General features: G+C 34.1%; 2 protein-coding genes and 1 non-coding gene across 3 annotated transcripts; all 3 read left to right on the top strand.

Annotated features, from left to right (window-relative positions):
* The first annotated feature begins 221 nt into the window (after window positions 1-221).
* Window positions 222-294, top strand: TRNAR-CCU (transfer RNA arginine (anticodon CCU)). Its single transcript has one exon. It is a non-coding gene; the product is annotated as a tRNA-Arg (tRNA).
* Window positions 295-570: 276 nt separating this feature from the next.
* LOC130803234 (probable carboxylesterase 17) lies at window positions 571-1,872 on the top strand. The gene has a single exon (XM_057667410.1). It carries the CDS (start codon window positions 625-627, stop codon window positions 1,582-1,584), a length of 960 nt encoding a protein of 319 aa, XP_057523393.1. The 5' UTR covers window positions 571-624; the 3' UTR covers window positions 1,585-1,872.
* A 6,578-nt stretch (window positions 1,873-8,450) lies between these two features.
* Window positions 8,451-20,530, top strand: LOC130803233 (DEAD-box ATP-dependent RNA helicase 15). The gene is made up of 12 exons (XM_057667409.1): window positions 8,451-8,608; window positions 8,748-8,864; window positions 9,440-9,540; window positions 10,180-10,352; window positions 10,480-10,711; window positions 10,806-10,924; window positions 11,479-11,535; window positions 11,617-11,801; window positions 17,699-17,843; window positions 17,934-18,017; window positions 18,337-18,400; window positions 20,179-20,530. Exons 2-12 carry the CDS (start codon window positions 8,752-8,754, stop codon window positions 20,187-20,189), a joined length of 1,284 nt encoding a protein of 427 aa, XP_057523392.1. The 5' UTR covers window positions 8,451-8,608; window positions 8,748-8,751; the 3' UTR covers window positions 20,190-20,530.
* The last annotated feature ends 3,920 nt before the right edge of the window (window positions 20,531-24,450 follow it).

Below are 24,450 nucleotides of genomic sequence, written 5' to 3'. Positions count from 1 at the left end.
TCTTTTAATTTCAGATGATAATGGATTAAAGTAAAATGATTTATTAAATCATGTGTATTTTTTTAGTTTTTTTATGTGAAACTGCACATGACATTTTCTATCAAGGGTCAACTGCTTACAACCTCTTTATTAGGTCATTTAATAAATTGGATTAATGTAATGTTGTTTAGAATTTCAAGTTTGCACTATTTAATATAAGCAAAGACATTATATCAACAAAGGCGCCTGTAGCTCAGTGGATAGAGCGTCTGTTTCCTAAGCAGAAGGTCGTAGGTTCGACCCCTACTTGGTGCGATAATTTTTTTACTTTTTACTTTTTTTTTTTTTCTGTTTATTTTGTTTGTATTCATACAGCTTGTGCTTTACTCTTTAATATTTAATCATATTATCTTTAATTCCTATTTGCGTCTTTCTCATCTACTCTCCAACTAACTAATTTCTAAATTGTAAAATAATACATAAATGATCCATGATTATAAACATGATCAACTTAACCCTTTACCCAACTCATCCTCCAAATATAAATACACCTTTTCAGATACCAATGAAACATCGTTTCGTTCTGCTAGAATATACAACATATCTTGATACACTCTGCCACGTTCCATCATCCCGACTCAAAATATGTCTCTTATAGGAGAAGCACCAAATTTTCTCCAAGTCTATTCCGATGGAACTGTTAAGCGTTTTGCTCCGGACATTGCCATAGCCTCACCGGAATCTAACGACAACTACAAGTCCAAAGACGTAGTCATTGATCCATCCAAACCAATCACCGGTAGAATTTTCCTTCCTAACACACCAACCATAAATGCATCTACCCATAAACTTCCTATTTTGTTGTATTTTCATGGTGGTGGATTTTGTATTGGGTCAACAACATGGCTTAACTACCACATCTTCCTAGGAGACTTAGCTTCATTATCCCAAGCCATCATCCTTTCAATTGACTATCGCCTTGCCCCTGAGAATCGCCTTCCAATAGCTTATGCTGATGGTTGTACCTCTCTCGAGTGGCTTATAAAGAGTGCCAAAACCGAACCATGGCTTAAACGAGCTGATCTTTCTCGTGTTTTCCTATCAGGGGATAGCGCGGGAGGGAATATTGCTCATAACATAGTCATAAAAGCTACTAAGAGAGACGATCATGACAATGATCATGACTTAAGTAGTGTCCAAATCAAGGGGATATTATTAATACACCCTTATTTTGGTAGTGAGAAGAGGACTACCCAAGAAATGTTGAACGAAAGTAATGTAGAGGTTCAAATGAATGATATGTTTTGGAAATTAAGCATACCCGAAGGATCAAATCGCGATTATTTTGGGTGTAATTATGAGAAGATTAAGCTTAATCATGATGAATGGAGTTCATTCCCTAGGGTGGTCGTTCATGTTGCTGAATTAGATTTTCTTAAGGAAAGAGGAGAAATGTATGCTGATTATTTGAAGAAAAATGGTGTGAAAAATGTGAAATTGATTGAAGCTAAAAATGAAGGTCATATATATAATGTGTTTCATCCCAAATCAGATTCAACATCTTTGTTACAAAGGCAAATGGCTGAGTTTATTAATAGTTTGTAGGGTCTAATTAAACTAATTATTGCTTAATTGCTCTATAATATGGCGAATAATGTTATAATTGTGATGAGTTCTTGATTAAGTTGTTGGTTAATAGAAGGTATATGAGCATAAATGAGTAAGTAGACATGATATTCATTGGAAAGTTGGAATAATTACTATAAATTCGTTTGTAATACTTGAATCAAGCAATAAGATCTTAATGTGGTGAGAATTGAATATGTTTGAGATGGGATAAACATGTTGAAATTTTAATTTTTTATGCAAAATTATCATCTAAGGATTATGTAATAGGAGTAACATTTTTGGCTTTGCCCTTATGATTATGCAAGTATGTGGTTGATGTTGAGGTTGAGGTTAAGTTTGAGGTAGGTTAATTGTAGATTTGTAGTAGTAGTTATAAGACGCGTAATATAATATTATGGGTTTTAAATAATTTTTATTTAGTAGTCAACTTAAAATGAAACAAATGCAAGGAAGATAAACAAAAACAATAAAGATAAAACATAAATTTAACGTAGTTTACTAATAATGTGTTGGCTACGTCCACTGGTAGGGAGATATTATAATTTTTCAATATGTGAGGAGAGAATTGAATACATAATACAATTAGATGGTTAAGAGGGTTTTTATAGAACCCCTAAAAATCTAATCATAATAGATTTAGCTCATATTATCACAATCTCCACCTTGTGTTAAATGATCCCATAAAAACATATCTCAAACTAGATGCATAGATGATGCTAGACTCTCCCTCTGCCACCCTGATTGTCTCTAAATACCCAAATTGCTTTTATGAGTCCAAAATGCCTTTAATGGCCCTCAAAATCGTGTGATATTCAACAAGTCCATGTAGGTACACACATGGTGAATATATTCGCAGAATTTTTAGCAGTGCCAATCTTCATTCCCTTAATTCTCTCCTTAATTCTAAGGAAATGATGTCGTAAATTAATGTGCTTAGTCATGTCACGATTAGGGCTAAGCAAAGTTTTCAAATGAGATCGATTGATCGATCTAAAGTGATCGACCGATCGATCTCATCAAAATCTCCCAAAATGCTCATGTCAAGGTCCTCTTGCCTCCTTGCCTTCAAATGAGTGCTTGGGACTATTTCCTATCCTCAGTTTAGCTCTGTTCCCTCTCCAAAACCTCTGGGGGATTAGGGGCGCATCGTCCCTAACTTGCTTTGCTCGGGAAAAGGTGATCAATCCTGCAAAAACGAGAAAAACACAATACACCCTACACAAGGGCGATCAAATCCCATAAAACTAATAAGAAAGAACAACAACAACATGAGAATGTAAACTAAATAAGCATAAAACAAGGGTAAAATGAAGAGTTATCAACTCCCCCCAAGTAAGCCCTTGCTTGTCCTCAAGCAAGATGAGCATTAAAGCAATCAAGAAATCTCGCAAAATCACAACACACGCATGTAATAAGCATCCTTATGGCATAAATGATGAACACGCTTGCATTGATAAGTTGGCTTTACAAAAATGAACATCAAAAACCCAACCATAGTCATAGAAAGTACAAGAAGACACGAATACACTCTTGAGCAGTTGGGCTCATGGCTCTATTAACTTGAAGTGACAACCCGAGGCTCCCGAGCTAGTCTCTAAATGGCCCACACAAGACACACCAAACAACCAAACTGAGCCAAAGCTCCCAAGCCAATCACAAAGATGCAAGCAAACCTCACTATAGGTATATGCAATCCAAATGACAACCACACTCAAATGTGTTTAGGCATCACTCTTGCTCAACCTATGGCTCAATGTAATGTGAGCCTCTAACACAAAGATGTATTTGTGTTTCGTACCTCGGTACTCGGGGACTCAAAAGCTTGGGCTTCATTAGATGTAGATGGACCAACCGAAAAGATGTGAAATGATAAAGGCTAAAGTGTGGTGAAACAGAGGAAGGGTAAGGAAGGCTAAGCTTACAAAATGGGGTAGCATAACTAGCTAGTTAACCCAAAACAAACCAAAATGACCTATGATTTCACAAAACTTGGCATTTATTAACTACTAATAATTTTCTATACAAACTTTTGACCTTTATTTTTCTTTTTCTTTTTTTATTTGTTTTTCATTTTTTTTTCAAATAATATAAAAACAAACACAACGCTACCAAAAGCGGGTAGAGAAACCAAAGGGCTCTTAGAGCAATACAATACCAACTAATATATACAACCATATCTAAAGTTGAAATATCACCATGATATATACAAGTGATGACCTCAAGAAAAACTCAAAAATCAAAGATAAGCTAAAGACCTATGCCAAGTGTGATAAACCAACCATTAACATACCATCAACCAAACCAACTAGTATGCTACAAAAGGGGTAGGGTGAAGGTGAAGAAAAGTGTGAAAATAGAGGAGTAAGAAGGAAAGTGGAAGGTTCAAACGAGATATGAAAGAAAGTGGGGTATAATGTTGGCTAATATGGGAGTAAGAAAGAAAGGGAATAGGCGTGATCCAAACTAGCAACTAGATCCATACAATGCCCAAGTCCCTCAAGTCATGCCTAGTGCGCTACACATCAAACATCTCAAAAATAAGCATGTATCATATAGAGAAGGCTCAATCAAACCTCACAAACAGGTCATTTGTGTTTGCTCAGCATCAATGGCTGCGCCACTAACCCAAGTGCGCTTCGCGTTGCCTAAAGAGGGTCACCTAGAATCCTACTTGTGCCAAATCAAAGGAATGGAACTGCAAGTCAAAGAGTGACATCCATGCTCTCACACTCAAACAAAACCAAGGTCAGGGGTTTAAAAAGCAAAATGCATAAACAAAGCCAACTAATGCAAGCATATTACCATTATCAAATCGCATTCGAGAAGGGCATAAATAAGAAGGAGCATGCATAAATAAGAGCAAGAGTAATAGCAAAAGACATAAAATAAGAAAAATAAACAAACACGATAAATATGCACAAAAGAGAAAGTGCATTCTCCCCCAAGCAAGACCAAGCATCGTCCCGAATGCTTAACGATTCGAAAGAAGGTGCAAAAGGAAGGGGTGGCACACCCAAGCCAATAAGGATATAAAAGACCCTCTAAAGGGTGGGTGGGTAGGTTAAAAAAAATATCAAACCATGTCATAACAATCCAAGTAACCAAGCCTTCCAAAAAAAAAAAAGACACAACTCAAAAACATGAAAACTAGAAAATGAAATTTGGTTGGGTTGCCTTCTAACAAGCGCTTCTTTAAGGTCATTAGCTAGACCTTTTTCAATAAATATCTAGTTAAACCCCGAAGGAGTTTATCAAACTCACTCCCAGTAAAAGCAGAGATCAAGACATAGTAGATTAGAAGAGAATAGGCAAAGAAGAAGGCCAAAAGCAAGAAGGCACATAAAAGTGGCTTATCATTACATGATGAAAAGCCAAAGGAAAAGCCGACAAAAGGAAAAGAATAGGAATCAGTTGGTATGTCATGACATAAGTCAATGTAAGTCATAACATGACCAATCGATGGCAAGGCAATAAAATCATCAATATGAACATGAGCAGGAGTGGCGGGAAGCACATCAAAGTGACCAAGAGACATAGCGTAGAACTCAACAGAAGACGCAAAAAAAACATGTACTTGAGACTCATCACTTGTGATACCCCATATTTAACATGAAAAAGGATTGATAGACTACTCATATCAACAAGGTGCATCTTCATTTCATGGGCGCCCATTTGCTAAGAACTCCACAATTAAGCGTGCTTGGTGGGGAACAATCTTAGGATGGGTGACCTCTTAGGAAGTTTTCTCGGGTGCGCACGAGTGAGGTCAAAGTGCGCTGAAAAGACTTGTGTTGGTTTGTGGGGCTAGTCTACAGTCTCCATGAATAGTCACCGGTGGTTCGTTGGGCCGGGGTGTTACATTATTAATGTAGACATTAGTCTCTTGGTCACTAGGCTCGTATAAAGGATTAGAATGCACAAACATAGGAGACTCATTAATGTGAGGCACACATGGCACCTCATCAAGAGTCTCACAACAAAGTGGTGCAAACATACATGGCATAGAAAAGTCATGCTCAAGAGGCATAAAAACATGAGACTCACAAATGGGGATGGGGGAGGACTCATGAAAATAATGCTCAACATCACAAGACTTAACTATAGGAGGGTCACATTGTGTAATGACATGAGACTCACAAGCAACATGTGTATGCAAAAGAGACTCATCAAAGTAAAGAACATTATCATATGACATATAATCCTCCTCTAAATTCAAGCCATCACAAACCATATCCACACAAGGCTCATTGTTATAAGAAAGAGAAAGTTCACTAAGGTCTTGGGATATGGCCTTACACTTCTTAATAAGACCCTTAATAGAATTTAAAATTGTATCATTAGGGTCTAGCCTACAATCCATGAGTGGCAAGGGGCACAAAGAAGGAAGAAAGGACACTAAGTCATCATTCCCTATATTTAGATCACCCCCCAAGCCAAGACTCTCATAAGGACTCCTATTAAAATTGTTTATATTAACATCAACCCTTCGTGCCAAATAAGAGTGTTCAGTCTTGAAATGGTCAATGCAAGTCGGTTGAGGTATGTCAAGGGAGGGCGAAGAGTAGTGAGTGTTCATGGTAGCCATTTCCAATTCATATGTGTCCTTGGACAACCATTCAAAGAAGTCCCATGCTTGCTCAATTGGTTGAGCGAAAAACACACCATTATGCATACACTCTACTAAATTCCTATTTTCAACATTAAGGCCCTCATACATCAAATTACACATCTCCCACATTTCAATACCATGGTCACAAGGGAGAAAGTCACCGAGTCTCCAACAATACCTCCAAAAAGGTTCATGTTCAAATTGGTAAGTGAAGCTAGCCATTAAAGCAAACAAGTATTTTGTTTTTTTTTATATACAATCAACACCTATGAAAATCAACTTAAGTCTTACAAATCTCACTCCCCGGCAACGGCGCCAAAAACTTATTCACACAAATTTATCTCAAATAGTGAGTTACCGCAAGTGCACGGTGTTGTAGTACATACGAGTCGAACATAAGGAGTGGAATGCGAGACTTAAGGCCTCTTAGGTACTGGGATAACATAAGATATAGGTAGATGATGGTTAAACTATGATTGTAATTAACAAAAACAATAAAGAAAGAAAACACCGAGGTAGGGGCTGACTTACATACAATGGACTTCATATGACAAGTTAAGGGTCTACTTTGGGTTAATTGTAAAGGTGTGAATTCAAATACGAAGTGTAATCCGATCCTGGATCGGGCTTGGGATCACATCCGAGAATCTTATTCCCCTCACTCTCGTTCCCATGGGCAACAAATATCCAACAAATCGTCAATCCTTCCCTACTCTCGTAGGCGAAGGGTGAAACTCCCAATCTATAGGGTGAGTGCAAGGTTCAACTCTCGTTGATCCCTTGCCCTCAACTCCGATCATTGAGAGAGGTCGGATCTCCTAGAAACCCAACTCTCATTGGTGTTTAGAAGGCGATCAAAGTGACCTTAACACAATAAACAGAGTAACCCCCTTCTTGGGTTCACAATCAAATCAACATCAACTATTAACTACCAAATCAGTCCATATGCAAAGATTGGGTCAACCTAACCCTAAAAGACTACTTACTACTCATACTATCAATATATCTAGCAATGACAATAAATGCTAACATGATGATCAAGCAACTGAAATTAAGCAAAAACATAGTATAACTCAATAATGGTGAACATCACAAACCATTATGAGATTGCAAAATAACAAAGGAATAATGTAATTAAAGCAAGAAGGAATACACCTACAAAGTTTGAAGGTGATCGATAATCAAAGATATAAAACCCAGAAATTGCAATAGCTTCAACTCTCAACAATGGAGGTTGAGATGAACATAAACCCAAAATGGTGAGAGAATAGAAAGAATACTTGAAAGAATCAAAATCAGAAGATAACCTTGATTACAAATTAATTGAAAATGTTAAAAGATAAAATCTAGGGTTCTTTAGACTAATGAAAAATTGAAAACCATAGTTTGTATACGAACTCTTCATGTAGGATAGTAGTCTTGACATCTAGTTGCTTAAGTTCTTAAATCTTGTCGTGCAACTATTGCAAGTAACACCTAGAGGGAAGTGTGTCGAACCACTAGTGAGAAAATCTCATTATAGTTTACGCCTTATTGTTCTATGAACTCTCTTGCAACTAGTCTTGCCTTATACCTGATACCCTTAGGCGATGATTTTTCCTCTTTCTTCTTAAAGAGACATTTACAAGTAGCAATTTTCTGGTCAGGTGATTGTTTGACAAGTGATCACGTGTTATTTTTCTGTAAACTCTCCATCTTATCAATCATAGCAATAAGTCACTAAGTTGATTCAGATCCCACAAGAGCTTCTTTACAGGTGGATCGCTCAGATGAATCCACCTCCTCAAAAACTTAAAATGCACATGCTACAATATAAAACTTCATGTCACAATCCATTAATAATTAGCTTTATTATTTAATTTAAAAATGTCAATTTTAGATATTAACCTAAAGATAAAAGAATAATGATACTTCAATATTTTTAACAGTAAAAATAATAAAAGTATAATTGAACGGACATAGTAATAATTAGATTTTATAAAGTTTGAACTCACAATCAAAATCACACTTAACTACAAAAAAAAATCAAATCAACCTCAACCGTTAATTCCCATTTAAAATCATAAAATCTTGAACACAAATTTTTATACGAGACGATTTCACTAGAAGACATGTCTTATATTTAAATTAAATAGCCTAATAATAAAAGTTACTTTGAGGTCGTATCTCCCTGAGAAGGTGTTAGTATAAATCTTGAAAATTAATCCTGCCGCCACAAAGGGCTCAAACCCGTCAATTTCACATATTCTCTTTATATTAAACCCTTCGTTTTTATTTTCGCTGCCTTCTCTCATTTATCTCTACTACTATTTCCCCTTTTTCGTCTAACATTTTCCTTTGCAGACTTTTGATAAAACCCTAACCCTAGCTCGTCGAATTCTTCACTCGAAGGTTGGTTTTCATCTTTTTTTGCTGCTGTTTTAATTTCGATTGTTTTTTTTGGTTTTAATCAGTTCTAGTTGTTTTCTTGGGATTGAAAACCCTAATTTGGATTTGAATCTGAAAAAGCTAATATGTATTTTTTGTACAGAACTATGGGAGAAAACAGAGAAAACGAAGCTTACGAAGAGGAGCTTCTTGATTACGATGAGGAAGAAGAGAAGGTTCCAGATTCCGGAATCAAAACCAATGGCGAAGCTGGAAAAAAGTTCGTCTCTTTTTTTAATTTTTGTTGTGTATGTTTATGTAATTCAGTAATTGTATTTGATTTCTATTTAATGTTAAAACTTTCCTTTTTTGTTTGGAAGATTCGAATTTGTTTTTGTGGGTGGATTTCATTGTCTATTGTTGCTTTTCTGAAATTCATGAAATTTAGTCGTTTTGACAAAGTTTTAACTTAGAGTTTATGATTTTTTTTTGTGGTTACAGTGTTTAAATAATATGAATTTTTGTGGTTGAATTAGCAAATGAATGAGAATTTTTAGGTGATTCCAAAACTTTATTAACCGGCTTTGGTTGAAACAAAAATTTGTCTCAAAAAGTATTGTTCATTTTGTGTACTTCAATTTACTGTTAGAATATCAATGAACATGTCTTTTATCCTGTGTTGATGTAATTTACTGATAGCTTACACTATATAGAATTGATACATCTTGAATGTTGATGTTGATATATCTTGAATTGGTATAGATATAGTTCACTGATTGCTTACATTACTTTGTAGAATTGGTACTTCTTGAATGTTGATGTTCGTTTCTTGATCATTGTGTGCTTGTTTTATAGGGGCTACGTTGGAATTTACAGTTCAGGATTTAGAGACTTTCTTTTGAAGCCAGAACTTTTGCGGGCAATTGTTGACTCTGGTTTTGAGCATCCATCTGAAGGCAAGAGTTCTATTATAAATTGAACATTTTGTGGATTTGTTGGAATTGAAAATATAATTTTAATACAAGTCACCTACAGTTGATGAACTAAGTATTTTAAACAGAAATATAAAAGTATTTGAAACGGGGTACATGTTCATTAGCTTGTAGAACTTCTTCGATGATGTTATTGATATGTCATTAACATGATCAACTATGTATGTTATTAGCTCGGTCAACTATGTGTATTTTTAGCATCTGTTATGTGACGATTGAGCACGTCAACTCTAGTACCATAGTTTAATTAGGGTTTCTTTTGACTGTAAGCACTCATTTTAATCGGGTGTAGCTGTGAATGTTGGTCTCGAGGTGCAATTCTTGCTGTAGCTGTTGGTAGATGGCACAGTTATTCAACTTAACTGAGGATTTGCTCGATGATCCTTTGCAATTTCGAGCCAATAATGCTCACCTTTGTTTCTTATCATTTTTATATGTACTATTGGAATTCTACTAAAGCTTTGTTTTCTTACCAGGTAATTCACTTTTTCAACTGAACTTGAAGATAAAAAATGGTCTTATAAAGCTTTCAATTACAAGAACCAGGAGGTCATATTTTACTTACTGCGGGTTCCTTGCATCAATTTTTTGGTATTTCTTCAGTGCAACATGAGTGCATTCCTCAAGCTATATTGGGTATGGATGTGATATGCCAAGCAAAATCTGGTATGGGGAAGACTGCTGTTTTTGTACTGTCAACCTTACAACAGATTGATCCTGTAGCGGGACAAGTTGCTGCACTTGTTCTTTGTCACACCAGGGAGCTGGCGTATCAGGTTTGTGATAATGCTCTTCCCTTAGTCTGCTTTTTTGCTGAGAAAATAGTGTACAGCTAGCTTTTTTTGCTGAGAAAATAGTGTACAGCTAGCTATAACATCATCTGTCATATGTTAATTGCTGTAGATCTGTCATGAATTCGAGAGGTTTAGCACATATTTGCCAGGCATTAAAGTTGCTGTGTTCTATGGCGGTGTCAACATCAAAGTTCACAAGGACCTGCTGAAGAATGAATGCCCGCACATTGTTGTGGGTACACCTGGAAGAGTACTTTCACTAGCTAGAGACAAGGATCTCTCATTAAAGAATGTTCGTCATTTTATCCTTGACGAATGTGATAAAATGCTAGAGTCCCTTGGTATGTTTCTTGTGGTTTTTCTGATTTTTACAGTTTTTTTTATGAAGTTACGTCCTTCAACTTACTTTGACTGGGTGTTCTTTTAAATTTACAGACATGAGAAGAGATGTTCAAGAGATCTTCAAAATGACACCTCATGACAAGCAAGTGATGATGTTCTCTGCCACTCTCAGCAAAACGATCCGTCCTGTTTGCAAAAAATTTATGCAAGATGTAATAATCTCATGGCCAATTTTTATTGAATTTGAAGTCTTCCATTATGCCAGCTTACTGCAGAAGATATCTACCTAGGTGTATAGATGTTATTGTCTAAATTGCCATCTCACTCGATGGTGTACTTTCCACATCATCTTTCCTAATGGTGATCTATATTTGGGTAGGCTAGTGTGAGTATAAGTTAGGTTTTATTCGATGGTTGCACGAGATGTGGTTCAACATCGTTTATTCATCATATCCAGTTTAATTTTCTTTGTGATAACATGAGGGAATAAAAGTGTTTAAAAGTATCGGCATACCTGAGAGAAATGGTTGCGAGTGGTTGGGGTCTGGGCTCAAAGTTTAAAGTGTCATAATTTTGTGGAAGCTTAGCTATGTAGGTATTATGAACCATATTTGGTGAGTGAGGGTGGTTGTAAAGTGATGTGCTATATCAAGTATCTTCGAGGAGACATCTGTGGACTTGAGGGATCTTCAGCCTTCTTGATAATGGATTCCTTACGATTGAGGATGCCTCTAATATGATTTACTGTGATATTTCTTCCTTACAGCCGATGGAAATATATGTTGATGATGAAGCCAAGTTGACCCTTCATGGTCTTGTCCAGGTATGGGAATCATCGTGTGGTTTCTTTGAATGAATCTTGTCATGCCTTAGGGTTTCTGAACTATGTTTGTTTGCTCCGTAGCACTACATCAAATTGTCCGAGCTAGAGAAAAATCGCAAGCTGAATGACCTTTTGGATGCTTTGGATTTTAACCAAGTTGTCATCTTTGTAAAGAGTGTGAGTAGAGCTGCTGAGCTGAACAAACTTCTTGTGGAGTGCAACTTCCCTTCAATCTGCATCCATTCTGGCATGTCTCAAGAAGAGAGGTTTGTGCTTTTGAACATTCTTCATGTATTCAAAGCTTGAAGTTTTATTTACTTTGTGCTTCTTTTTTGTTTTCATCCATTTTCTGTTTTTCTGCTCAGTCTTGTAATTTGTTGGGTGTTTTTTTCCTGCTATGTGGCAAGATGTTTTTTGATGAAATCATTATTTTCAATTTGCTTATTGTGATTGAAATCGTTGCATATTATTTTCAATTTGCTTATTGTGATTGAAAGCTGCCTACTACCTGCTACTGTTTAGATAGCTGCTAATTAAATGTCTATTTCAGAGACTTTTACTTCACTGTGTCTAAAATAGCATGAGACTTTAGTTCTTGACTTTATATATCGTGTTGGATCTTAGATAGGTGCAACTCTCCTTTGTACTCTTGTTTACTTATTTATATTTACATATTTATGGCTGGGTTATTGAGAAATTCTTATCTATGCTATTTTTGTTCTTACTGATCCCATTCTTGTTATACACTCAGTTTTTTTTTTAATTTTTAATTTTTATTTATTTATTGCAAAAATAATAATGTTGAAAACGAAGTTGATTTGTATTGTTTCTAAGCATGATAATTAAGTGTATCTTTTTTTTTTTTTTTTTTTTTTCGTATTCCACATATAGTGTTTTGTATTACTCGTTTTTTTTTGTTGCAAAAATGATAATGTTGAAAAGGAAGTTGATGTGTATTTGTGCATAATAATTAAGTGTGCATCATTTTTTTCGTATTCCTCATAGTGTTTTACAGTCCTTGCTGTCTAATTGTAAATAAGTGACCTGATGCATTTTTTCTTCTATTTTTCTCCATTTTGTCGGCCAGGAGTTTACTTCATGCGTGTTCTGAATTTGACACAATTTAAACTAATTTAGTCAGTCTTGCTTAATTTGTTACATTTTCTTTTGGAAGTATACCTACATCCTCATCAATTTTCATTACACGTTTGTTCTCCCTCATCTCCCTCTACATTGCAGTTATTTATGTAAGATATCTTGTTTTTCTTCTCTCTAAACTTGTTATAAAAGAATGTAATTGTTGCAAATTTAAGGGTATAAAGTAGTTTTTATAAAGTAGTTCTTAATTATATCCTAATGTCTTGGCAATAATGAGCTAAAAGGAGAGAATAGGATGCCTTTTCGTGTGTATGTGTGTGTATATATATGTAGGTTTTGGATCACGTTAAAATCAATTAAAGTGGTGAAAACTGAAATAGGTATACAAATTATCTAAAAGATGCACATATTCGGGTGGCAATTTTGTAAATAATTGAACATTTGCTAAAAGGTGTACATACCTGTTTAAAAGGTATACATATTTAGTTGGCATTTTTGTAAAACAACACAAACTTCTTCATTCACAAAAATTTATGCACGTTTTAAGAAAGTATGTGCACCTTTTGCCACATCATGTATATTTATGTTTGGTTTTCAATTTTCACCACTTTAATTGTTTTCATCACTTTAAGGGTCCGTTTGGTTCAGTGAGCAGGAATGGAATGGTATGCAACCCCATACCAGGATGGTATGGATTCAGAACCCCATACCAGACTAAAACTGTTTGGTTCAATCCTGTAATAGATATTCAATCCATTCACACTGTTTGGTTCAATTATGGAATGGATTCTCTGTCCAGTTTATATATATATATATATATATATATATATAGATACATACATACATTTATTAAACACACAAATACATACACACATATTATGTTGCAAATAGATAATTACCACTAATTAAAAATACTAGTTCAATACATTTTCACTCAAAATGGTGTCAATACATCTCCACACAAAAAGATTCCAATATATGTTTTTGACAACCAAACACAAAGTCTACATAATTTTATAAGTTAAGCATTTTCATTACATCACTTATCCAAGTTAGGATGAATGAGGTTGATTATAAACTCTTTCTTCCACTCATCATCTGGGCATTGGTAAAAGAGTGAGAGTTCACTTGGATTAGAGGCCAACCTCTTGGAAGCTTCCAGCATTTCAAATCTTGTCAATCCTTCTATGCGAAGCAATTCACTAACCAATTTTTTTTTTATTTGGAGCCACAACCTCCGGCTTCTTCCTTTTCCTTGCTAGTTCATTTGGAGCCTTTTCCTTTTTGCCTTTCTTTGAAGAAGGTTCACTTGGAGTTGATTGTTTTGACTGGTTGACGGACTCATTATCATCAAATTCATCGTCTTCATCACTATCACCCTTATCCAGTTCAATGGTCTCTTTCTCTTGATTCTCAACAGCTTTGACAAAAGTCTCAGATTGCACTCCAGTAGCTCAATCGGCACCAAAGATAATTGACAATTGATCATAAAATGGAAAAGGAACATTCCATAATCCTTGAGCATTTCTGTGTTGCTGAAATTAAACAAGAATTGGAATAAAAAAAAGATACGTCATTTACAATATGTTATAATTTCTAACAAATTGTAAACAAGTCAAAGTATTTGTGTACCTTACAAAATTCTTCATAAGATTGCCTTTCACAAACAATCATATTCTTTTCATTATCCCAAGAAAAACCAGAAGTGTAAAACATTTCAGTTAGCACATTATATTTATCCTTAAACCATTTGATTTTTGATTCAATATGGGGAATAGCTTTCAACCCACACTCGGGAAACTTCTCATTCAATTTCTCCTCTAACTTATTCTTGAAACCACCTTTGAAACTCCCATCAGCTTTCCATGAAGGATCAGCACTCATCTCCAACAAACCATTAATCAAACACTCTTCCTCAGATTTATTCCATGATCGCTTATTTTTCCCTCTTCCACTTTGAACAAATTGACCAACATTCATCCTATACAACAATGATATATTAAAAAAAAGATTACGAAATAAGACTATTTTCTTATTTGCAAGATAAATTAAATAATCCAATTACACCATAAAAAAATATGTCAACACCATAAAATTCGATTACATCATAAAAAGGAACACCCAAACATAAGTCCAAATAAACTAAAGAAACATTTATGTTTGGCTACTATGCCTAAGTCTCCAATTATTAAACATATTTTGTGCTAAGTTATTCTGATAAGCAGTCCAAGCATCCGTAGTAGCTATTTGAGTAATCAAATCAACTTCATCATCTAGGCCCTCATCATCACTTTCACCTTCTTCACTATCGGAATCCCAATACATTGTGTAATCTGTTGGCATATGTTTTCGAATAAGATTGTGTAATAGTACACATGCTTGAACTATACGCCCATGAGTACGTATTGGAAAGAAGGTTGGGGTCCTAAGAATACCCCACCTTCCTTTTAATAGTCCAAAACATCTCTCAATAACATTCCTTGCCTTAGAATGTTTCATGTTGAAGTACTCTTCCGCACTAATTGGTTGTCAGTCCCCCCTCTCTTTAAGGTGATATCGATGACCTCTATATGGTGCTAAAAACCCTTCACAATTCGTGTATCCTGCATCTACCAAATAGTAGGAACCTTGACATATGGAAAAAAAAATAGGTCATGACATTGCTTATTGGACTCCACAATATAAAATTTAAAATCTAAGTATGATTACCTTGCGGCACTTTTAAACCATTAGGCCTAGTAATAGCATCTCGAAGGACACGACCATCATGAGCGGATCCTTTCCAACCAGGTTGAACATATATGAACTCCAAATTAGGGTTACATACACCTAACATATTCATAGCAATAGAACCTTTCCTTGTCCGATATCTTGCTCTATCCTCACTTGGCACATGAACACTAATATGAGTGCCATCTAAGGCTCCTAAACAATTCTACAAAAAAAAGTTAAGAGGGATAAGTTTTACAATAAACAAAGTGGATAGATTTTTAAATAATATAGATGAAATTATGTTATTACCTTAAAACATTTCCATCTATCCACTTCACAATCTTCTGTTATAGGTGTCGGCTTTTTTAGCAAGTGTGTATGTAGTTTTAACACGGCAAGAAGACATCGGTGGAAGTTTCTACTAACACTTTCTCCACTTCGAAAGAAATGACTTCCAATTGTCCTATTTTTCAAATGATGTGCCAACGTGTACAAGAATATAGCTACAATCTCCTCCAAAGACATTTCGAGTGCCATTTAAACCACCGACATCTCGGACCATCTCACAAAGGACATAAAAGGTTTTTCTATTCACACGAAGTTCACTTTTGTAGACTATATCACTATCCTTGATTAGTGCATCCAAGTGCTTTTGTCTAAGGTGTTTCTTCTCACTTTTGCTATAACGTGGTCGTTCAATTTCATAAACAATTACACCCATCATACACATCACCAAGTACATGAGTGTGACGACATTGTTAACAACCATGAGAAGTACAAGTAATTCAATTTGTCTCTTCTTCCTTCTTCTTACTATGGCTAATTGAGATGGAATCATTTTTGTGAATGTATATATGCATCATCAAATTAATCTAGCAATCATTACTATGGCTAATTGACATTGTTAACAAAATGAGCATTTGCATTAATCCAATACAAACTGAGCATCATCAATTTCATAATTCAGCAATCTCCAGTATGCTCCAGTACATATGTGTAAACCCAAATCCAGTATGCATCATCAATCAGTACATCCAGTATAAACTAAAGCCATCTCCAGTACAAAAAAATTCAGCAAGCAAACCCAACTCCAAATTGCTTGAAATTAATCCAAAAACGTCAAACAAACAAAGAACAATGTGTAAAGAATCAAACTTTAATGAATTATGAGATGAATAATTGAAAACCCAATTCCAAATTTCATACTTCTATTAAATAAAAAATAATTGAAGAACTTTTGTTATCTATGCTTATGAGCTATGGTAACTCATACTCCGGTACAAATTTGGAGGAAGTTTTTCCCGTTTACAACTTGGATTGGGTCAGGTCAAGAATCCTAGAAAATGCAAAGGCAATAAAAACTCGTTACCAATAAGCTTATCAACATGGATGTAGTTCCCATTCACAAAACAATCACACCTATATTGAACACAATTTAAGGTAAAAAAAAAAAACGCAAATTGCATAACCCAGAATGAGAATAGAAATTAAACATTAGGGTTCTAGCCAATTTTATGCATAAAGCAATAAAATAGCAAAAACCCAGAATCATAGACAAGTTATACCTCAAAACAAATTAGAAAAAAGGTACATACTTTGGAATTTCAGCGTACGGAGGAAGAACAGAGTACAGAGGAGCAGCGAAGATCAGCGGGAGCAGAAGCAGCGAAGAACCACAAGGTTGAAGGAGAATTTCAGAGAAGAACGGGAGAGGAAGATTGAAGAGCAGCAAAGAACTGTGAAACAAGGATTTTGAATTAGGGTTCTTATATGGGGGGAATGGATATTGAAACTTTGGGGGTTAGGAGGGTATGGGATATTAGGGAAAAGAATGGTATGAGAACCCTTTTGGGTATGAGATCCCAATGTAAAATTAGATAACCAAACATTGGAATGGGTTGTCATACCATTCCATACCCATAAAAATAACCAACCAAACACACCCTAATTGTTTTCACTTGATCCTGCCTCTCTCTCTCTATATATATATGTGACAAGTGCTTTGATTTTTTCTTAGTATGTCATATCTCCCAAATTGGTTCACTTCATACAGATGGAAGTATTATAATCCATGTAGTTGAAGTTCTTGCCTCTGGGTGATGTAATTTCATCCTTATAATCCATTTTCACCCCTTGTTCTGAATAAGTCAACCCAAGATTTTTTTTGTTTTTGCTGTTTTTCTTATTTCCGTTGATACATCATTTTCCTTTTGTCATGGGTTCCTTGTTTCACCACTGTTTAGGAGTTTAATTTTATCTGTGTTGTGAGATAACTTTTTCCTGTAGTTCTTGATGGTTCTCTGTTTCTTCTCTGATATAGTCAATGCCTGGTTCTTTTCATTGTAATTTTTAGGCTTGCTCGATACAAGGGATTTAAAGATGGGAAGCAAAGAATCCTAGTTGCAACAGATTTAGTAGGCCGAGGAATTGACATTGAAAGAGTTAATATAGTTATTAATTACGACATGCCAGACTCTGCAGACACATACTTGCATCGGGTTGGAGAAATTATTTCAGTCCTTTTTCTCCCAAAAAATCTGATGTCTGTTTGCTTATCACTTGTTGATTGCTCCTTTGTATTGCTGCAGGTTGGCAGAGCTGGCAGGTTTGGAACTAAGGGGCTAGCCATTACATTTGTTGCCTCTGCTTCTGATTCTGATGTTCTAAATCAGGTTGGAATTTTGCTTTGATAAGTTTATTTGGATGTTTATACTGTGGAGTGCTAAGGTTACAAAAAGGGGAACATTTCTTTGTATATCATAAGTAATAAGTTTTCAATATTAGCATCAGGCATGTATAGTTAGGATTTATTGCAGAGCTGACAAGCAACGTTGCACTGTAATTTAAAAACTAATGAGATGTATAGATATTTTAAGTGATAGATAAAATGAAATTGTAATTGTTAAGGGTATGGATCTAAAGAAGATTAATCTGACAAAGCACAAATATTGCCTTGTTTAGCCTAAGTCATACTTTAATGATTTTTTACAGGTCCAAGAGAGGTTTGAGGTGGACATCAAAGAGCTTCCCGAGCAAATTGACACCTCCACATACAGTATGTCCTCATTAAACCTAGATGTTTCTTTGATTTACTAAAATTGCACTTTATCTGATATTCTGCTTATGACTTCCTTTCTATTTCATTTTATTTGTGGATTCTTGCAACTGTTCGCAAACTCTGTTATGTCTTATGTTATGTGTATATTAAGACTGAGACATTGTAGTGGATTTGTGATAACCATGATGCATTATCTGAAATTGTTTAGCCTGTCTTTCCAGTTGCAGTTGTCTTTTCATGATTGTTTTTCTTATCATGTTAAAAACAAGCTTTAGTTTATTGAAAATGTACACATTGCAATTCATTTATCTTGTTTGTTCCTTGATTGTCTGCCATGCTTGTATGTACTTGTGTTGTGAAGGGGTATGCCAGATTCCATGTTCGTTGAGCTGTATATTTGGGTATCCTGAAAATAAGATTTTATAATAATAGAACTTCATGAGTTCTTATTACATACTATTGATGGTTCATGTCAGTTACACTTGTATAGCAACTACTATTCATTGATCAATTTACTTTTTTTTTTGTGTAGTCAAGTAGAATTTTGTTTGATTTGTTTCAATGCATATTTTTAAAACATCAACTATTTATAATTTTTTAAATTTAAAATTTAAATTATATATGCGAAACTAAAGATACTTGGGTTAAAGATATTAAGGGTCAGAGTGTGCTTTGGATAGCGTTGAATTAAACAAGATGCATAACAACTAATATGAACTTGATGATTTGTTTTGGCAATTGATTCTATTTTAATGTTGATTTTGGTTTTTGTTTTTTGGTTTGATTCGTTCCTCTATATTTTGATGTTTAGATTTTAGTTTTTGATTTGTGTTTAGCATGCCTTTCGACACTTGGAGGTTGAAAAGTTCTACTGTTGGTCTGATAGTTGGGAAGATGTGTGTACTATTTTGTTCTTCTCTTGGGATATTTATAGTTTTGTGGATGTGTTTTATGGAGCATTCCACTTGTTTTTTATTTGCTATTGCTTGTGGATCAATTTATATGGTGGGTGACTGGGTGCTGCTAGGGGATAATGCAGTGATGTATAGAAGAGTGGTGGTGGTGCAAGGGAATAGTGTAGTGATGATTCACAGGAGAATGGGGAGAGGAAAATAATTTTTCCCGAATATGGAAGAATATTTCTGTACGTACCTGTTGGCTAGGGTTTTTATTAGCCTTCAACATGGGAATTGGATCGTATCATCAACGCTTGTCCACTACCAGCACCGAGTAATGCGCCTCAGCCCTTGACAAATATCATTCTACATTTCTATCTTAATCCTCTTAGCCACCTTTAGTTATCATCCTGCTAAGGGATACTAATAGTATCAGATTTTTCTTTGTGTTTTCTATTGCTCATTATCTTTAGTCTAACCATAATCCAAATCATAGCATTTTGCCTTGTATCTCAAGTTCCTATCCTGAATTTTGTGAGTAGCATTGTTTTTGTTCTCTTAATTTTGTTCTCCCGCTTAGGCAATAAAAGCAAAACAATGTATTGCTTCATAAATTGAGAGTCTCATGTTGGTAGGCAATTCAATGTTTTGTTTCATAAATTGAGAATCTCACATTGGTATTAGAATTACTAGCTTCATGAATTGCATTCTATCTTAAACTGCTACAACAAATAATGGTTTGCAGTTCTTGATAAACCATTAAAGCAAATAGTAGTTTACCCTGCAAGACCACACGTTTTATGTTTCACAATGAGATAAAGATTCATAACTTATTGGTTCATGGAATATATCTGATTATCAATCGAATTTTCTTTGCAGTGCCGTCCTAAGATAGGTACACCACACTAGCAAAGCTTATGGTTGCATGCGGTGGAAATATCTCCGAGAAGATGGTGGACGGAATTAGAAGTATGTGCGGTGGTTTTTGCTTTGCTGAAGCTGTTGAATTCAGCAGTTTTTTTGTTGTCTTGAATTTCTGAAGGCATTGTAGACTCAAGTAATGGTATTGGTAGTTTTCCTATTGTCAGAATGCTCAACTATTGTGTTAATTTTAGAATGTTGTAGCTGTTATGTCTTATCAACTTTTGTGGATATATGTAGAATGTAGACATGATGGCTAATGCAGAAAAAAACTCATCTTAAAAGGTTTAGGAGTATCGGATTGTATTGATCTTTAGTGTCTTGAGAAAGTGAGCTTTATTCTATTTGTGCTGAGTTTCTCTTTTTGTCCATTTTGATACTGAACGTGATATTGTCCCTTAGACAATGTTACTATAAATAGCAAATTTAAAGAGACATAATTGTACAAGAACATAAGGATTTGAGGCTGTTTGCTTGTTGGTGGTTTTAGAGATGTTTGGTAAAATTAATTGAGTTTAGTTTAGAAATAGTGTTCTAAGTAGTCAAAATTTAATGTGAGTTACATATGGTAATTTCTTTTTAATTTTGGTTGAAAGTATGGTTTTTCAGCTTACCTAAAATATGTTTAAGTGTTTTTGTTTTGATTGTTGCTTGCTTTGACGTTATATTTTTGGCGGTTTATTGTTTGCTAATTGATTGTGTTGATTCGATAATAAATCTTAATTTGGGGAATTAATTTGTTTCGGTATAATTTTTGCAACTTCAATTTTACCGATTTGGTATAATTTTTGCAACTTTAATTTTACCGATTTGTTGTAATTGTCAATTGTTTTAGGTACCCTTTACCTCATCAACAAGCCTTTTGTTTTTTCAATTAGTAAAAAATTAAATAAAATGCCAATCAAATATAATAAATAAATTCTAAAAAATAAAAAATTTAACACAAAATTTAAATTATTCATTGGCAACCATTAGTAATCATAAATTTGATATTTAAATTTATAAATTTAGTTTTACTTGAATATTTAAGCTAATAACTATAGGATTACCTTTCTATTAATTTAATTTTTTTGTCCTTTTAATATAAAAACTCATAGTCAAGTATCACCTAATATTTCTAACTTTATTTGACTGAATTTATATTTTATTGATTTGAACTTATTTTTTCTAATTATTTTTCTATCCCATTGAAATTGTTAAATTTCATATTTATATGAGAACTTTTTAAGAGAAATATACTATATAGCAATCTTAATAGGATTTGAAAGTAAGATTTATTCTATTGTGATTCGTGAGGGGTTCAAATGAACATGTTACAAAATGTACATCTCTTCGTTGATTTGCATCAAAGAGAAAGATAATAATTTTAAGAAAGTGATAATAAATGAAGAAAGAGAACGAATTCTGTGGATGAAATTCAAATAGAGTTAAAATGTATAGATAAGATTAAAAGAAAGTGGTGGGCGGTGAGCCATTGTCTAAAATTAAAAATGATGCAAATTAAGTGGAACAGACCAAAATAAAAAATGTTGCAAATTCAGTGGGATGCAGGAAATAGGAATCTCGAGAATTTCATAACTCTTTTTCAATTAATTTTTTTAAGGAAAATTTGATTTCAAAGGTACGAACTTTGTCTCTTCTGCTTTTAAAGGTTTGAACTTTCATTTATTTTTTTTAGGTTCGAACCTTTGGGTGCCTCCGCTTTTAAAGGTTCGATTACCTTTTACCAGTTGAAATGGTATTTTTCATCCTTTTTTTCCCTTCTTTCTTCTTCCATCTTGTACTGGTGATCCCCTCCTTCTTTCTTCACCATTTTTCAATCCCTAAACTTTCTATTTCTTCACCATTTTAAGAAACTAACGAAGAAATCCAGGTACTAGTGATGCCATCTTTCTTCAATTATCGTTCCTTTGAAGAAGAAATCAAGGAAGAAGGATTTGAAGAAACTAACAAAGAAATCCAGGACACTGTAAATGTAGTTTTGAAGATTTTTATTGAGTATTTGTTAATTTTGAAGATTTTTATTTTCTGAAATATTAATTGTTTGCCATCTTTTTTCAAATGGGTATTTGTTTGTCATCTTTCTTTAAGTGCGTATTTGTTAATTTTAAAGATTTTGAAGATTGCTCTTTTATGAAGTTTTTTTTTACCATGGTCTGTTCATCATCTTTATTTTTTCTCCTTTCCTATCTTTTATAACTTCAATTGGATATTTATTTGTCATCTTTCTTTCCTTTTCTTTCCTCTCTTTTATAACTTCAAGATTTGAAGATTTCTGTTTTAGAATTGGGTTTTTACTGATTTTATAGTCCATTTAAGGTTTTTTATTTTCAGAGTTTTTCTTAAGTTCTCACATCTTTTCCCCAGGTTTGCTCAATTTCTGTTCTTATTCTTTGATTTTGAATAATCTTGAGCTTCAAAAGGTCTATTTCTCATAATTGCTGTTGCTTGCTAATGTTACTGATTGTTTATTCATCCTGTTTTTGTAGGTGTTGTTGCAATTTCATGTTTTTGAAGAATTTGTTTTAAAGATTTATAATTTGTTATTTATTGGGTTTTTTTAAGATCATCAAACAAGAAAATATCATCCTTATGGTGAAGATGCCATTGTTGAGGGATGAAGAAGACTTGGCCGAGTACAAAAATCAGATGCAGAAAACAAAGGGAAGAAGGTAACCTGATATTCTAGGTTACAAAAACCGGAGGAACCTTTAAAAGCGGAGGCACCCCAAAGTTCAAACCTTTAAAAAATAAAGGGAAATTATCAATGGTGCCCTTGTACTATTGAAAATTACAATGGTACCGAACTGCATTTCAGTGGTACCCCCAATTATATGGTAATTACAACCGTGACCTTAATGATGAATTTTCCGTTAAATGTCCGTTAAATTTGGAATTTAACCTAACCATGGTTAGTTTCTTCATCTTCTTCCCTTTTCTCTTTCATGGCTGCTCTTCTTCCATGGCAGCTCTTCTTCCATGGTTAGTATGGAATTACAAATTGCAGGAATTTGAGTTCAGTTCTTCAATTTCCATAGTGAATACCCAAGAATAAATGGAAAGACCAAAAGCTTCCATTTTTCGAAAAAGAAAAAAATGAAATTAGAAAAGGCTTAAGGCTTTTGCATTTATAATCTGGAATTTTTTTCGATTTATCGAATTTCAATATTCAACATTTCGGTATGAATGAATTTGCAATTTATATTGAGCAAATATATAGGGATTGAACAATTGAACCAAATATGGTAATTATTTTGCCCACTTTTTTAAATATTTTATTTGAATTGTTTGAAGATGATGAAGGAGGGATTGAGACCCAACTTTTCTTCCATTTTCTAATTTGACCGTTGAAGATTATTGGTGTTCCATATTAGCTTGACATCTGATGGTGAAGAAGGAGACCGATCGACGGTGGGTTTGTCGACGACTCTTTGATATTTTATCATTTAATTTATGCAACTTTTGTTGAAATTTTGATATTTTTTATTTTTTAATGTTATTCAATTTCTGGGTTTCAATTTTAGCAATTTTATGGGTTTAATTTATATAATTATTTGGGGTTTAATTTTTACATTTTTCTGCACTTTTTAATTTTTAGGTTCTTAGTTTATCCTAATTTGTCTATTTATTCTTGGGTATTCACTATGAAAATTGAAGAGCTGAACTCAAATTGCTGCAATTTACCCAAAAGTGAAAAAATACAGATTAAAAGAAAGACAAAGAATTTACCCAAAAATGGCATGAACTAAATTAGGGTTCATGTTTTACAATTTCACATTTTTTTTGAGGAATTAGCAACCCCATGGAAGGATTACACTGAATTTAATGCCGAGAAATTAGCTAATTTTCAGAAATTTAATGCCGAGAAAGAGCTTGTACTGGAATTAGGATTACACTGAATTAGAAGGAATTGTGGGGTTTTGTAAGTGTATTTCAAATGCAAAGATTCAAAGACTAATTCCATACTAACCATGGAAGAAGAGCTGCCATGGAAGAAGAGCAGCTATGAAAGAGAAAAGGGAAGAAGATGAAGAAACTAACCATGGTTAGGTTAAATTTCAAATTTAACGGACATTTAACGGAAAATTCATCATTAAGGTCACGGTTGTAATTACCATATAATTGGGGGGTACCACTGAAATGCAGTTCGGTACCATTGTAATTTTTCAATAGTACAAGGGCACCATTTATAATTTCCCAAAAATAAATGAAAGTTTGAACCTTTTAAAT

Source organism: Amaranthus tricolor, chromosome 16, assembly GCF_026212465.1.
Source record: "Amaranthus tricolor cultivar Red isolate AtriRed21 chromosome 16, ASM2621246v1, whole genome shotgun sequence".
Lineage (NCBI taxonomy): Eukaryota > Viridiplantae > Streptophyta > Magnoliopsida > Caryophyllales > Amaranthaceae > Amaranthus > Amaranthus tricolor.
This window is presented reverse-complemented; position numbering and strand designations above follow the sequence as displayed.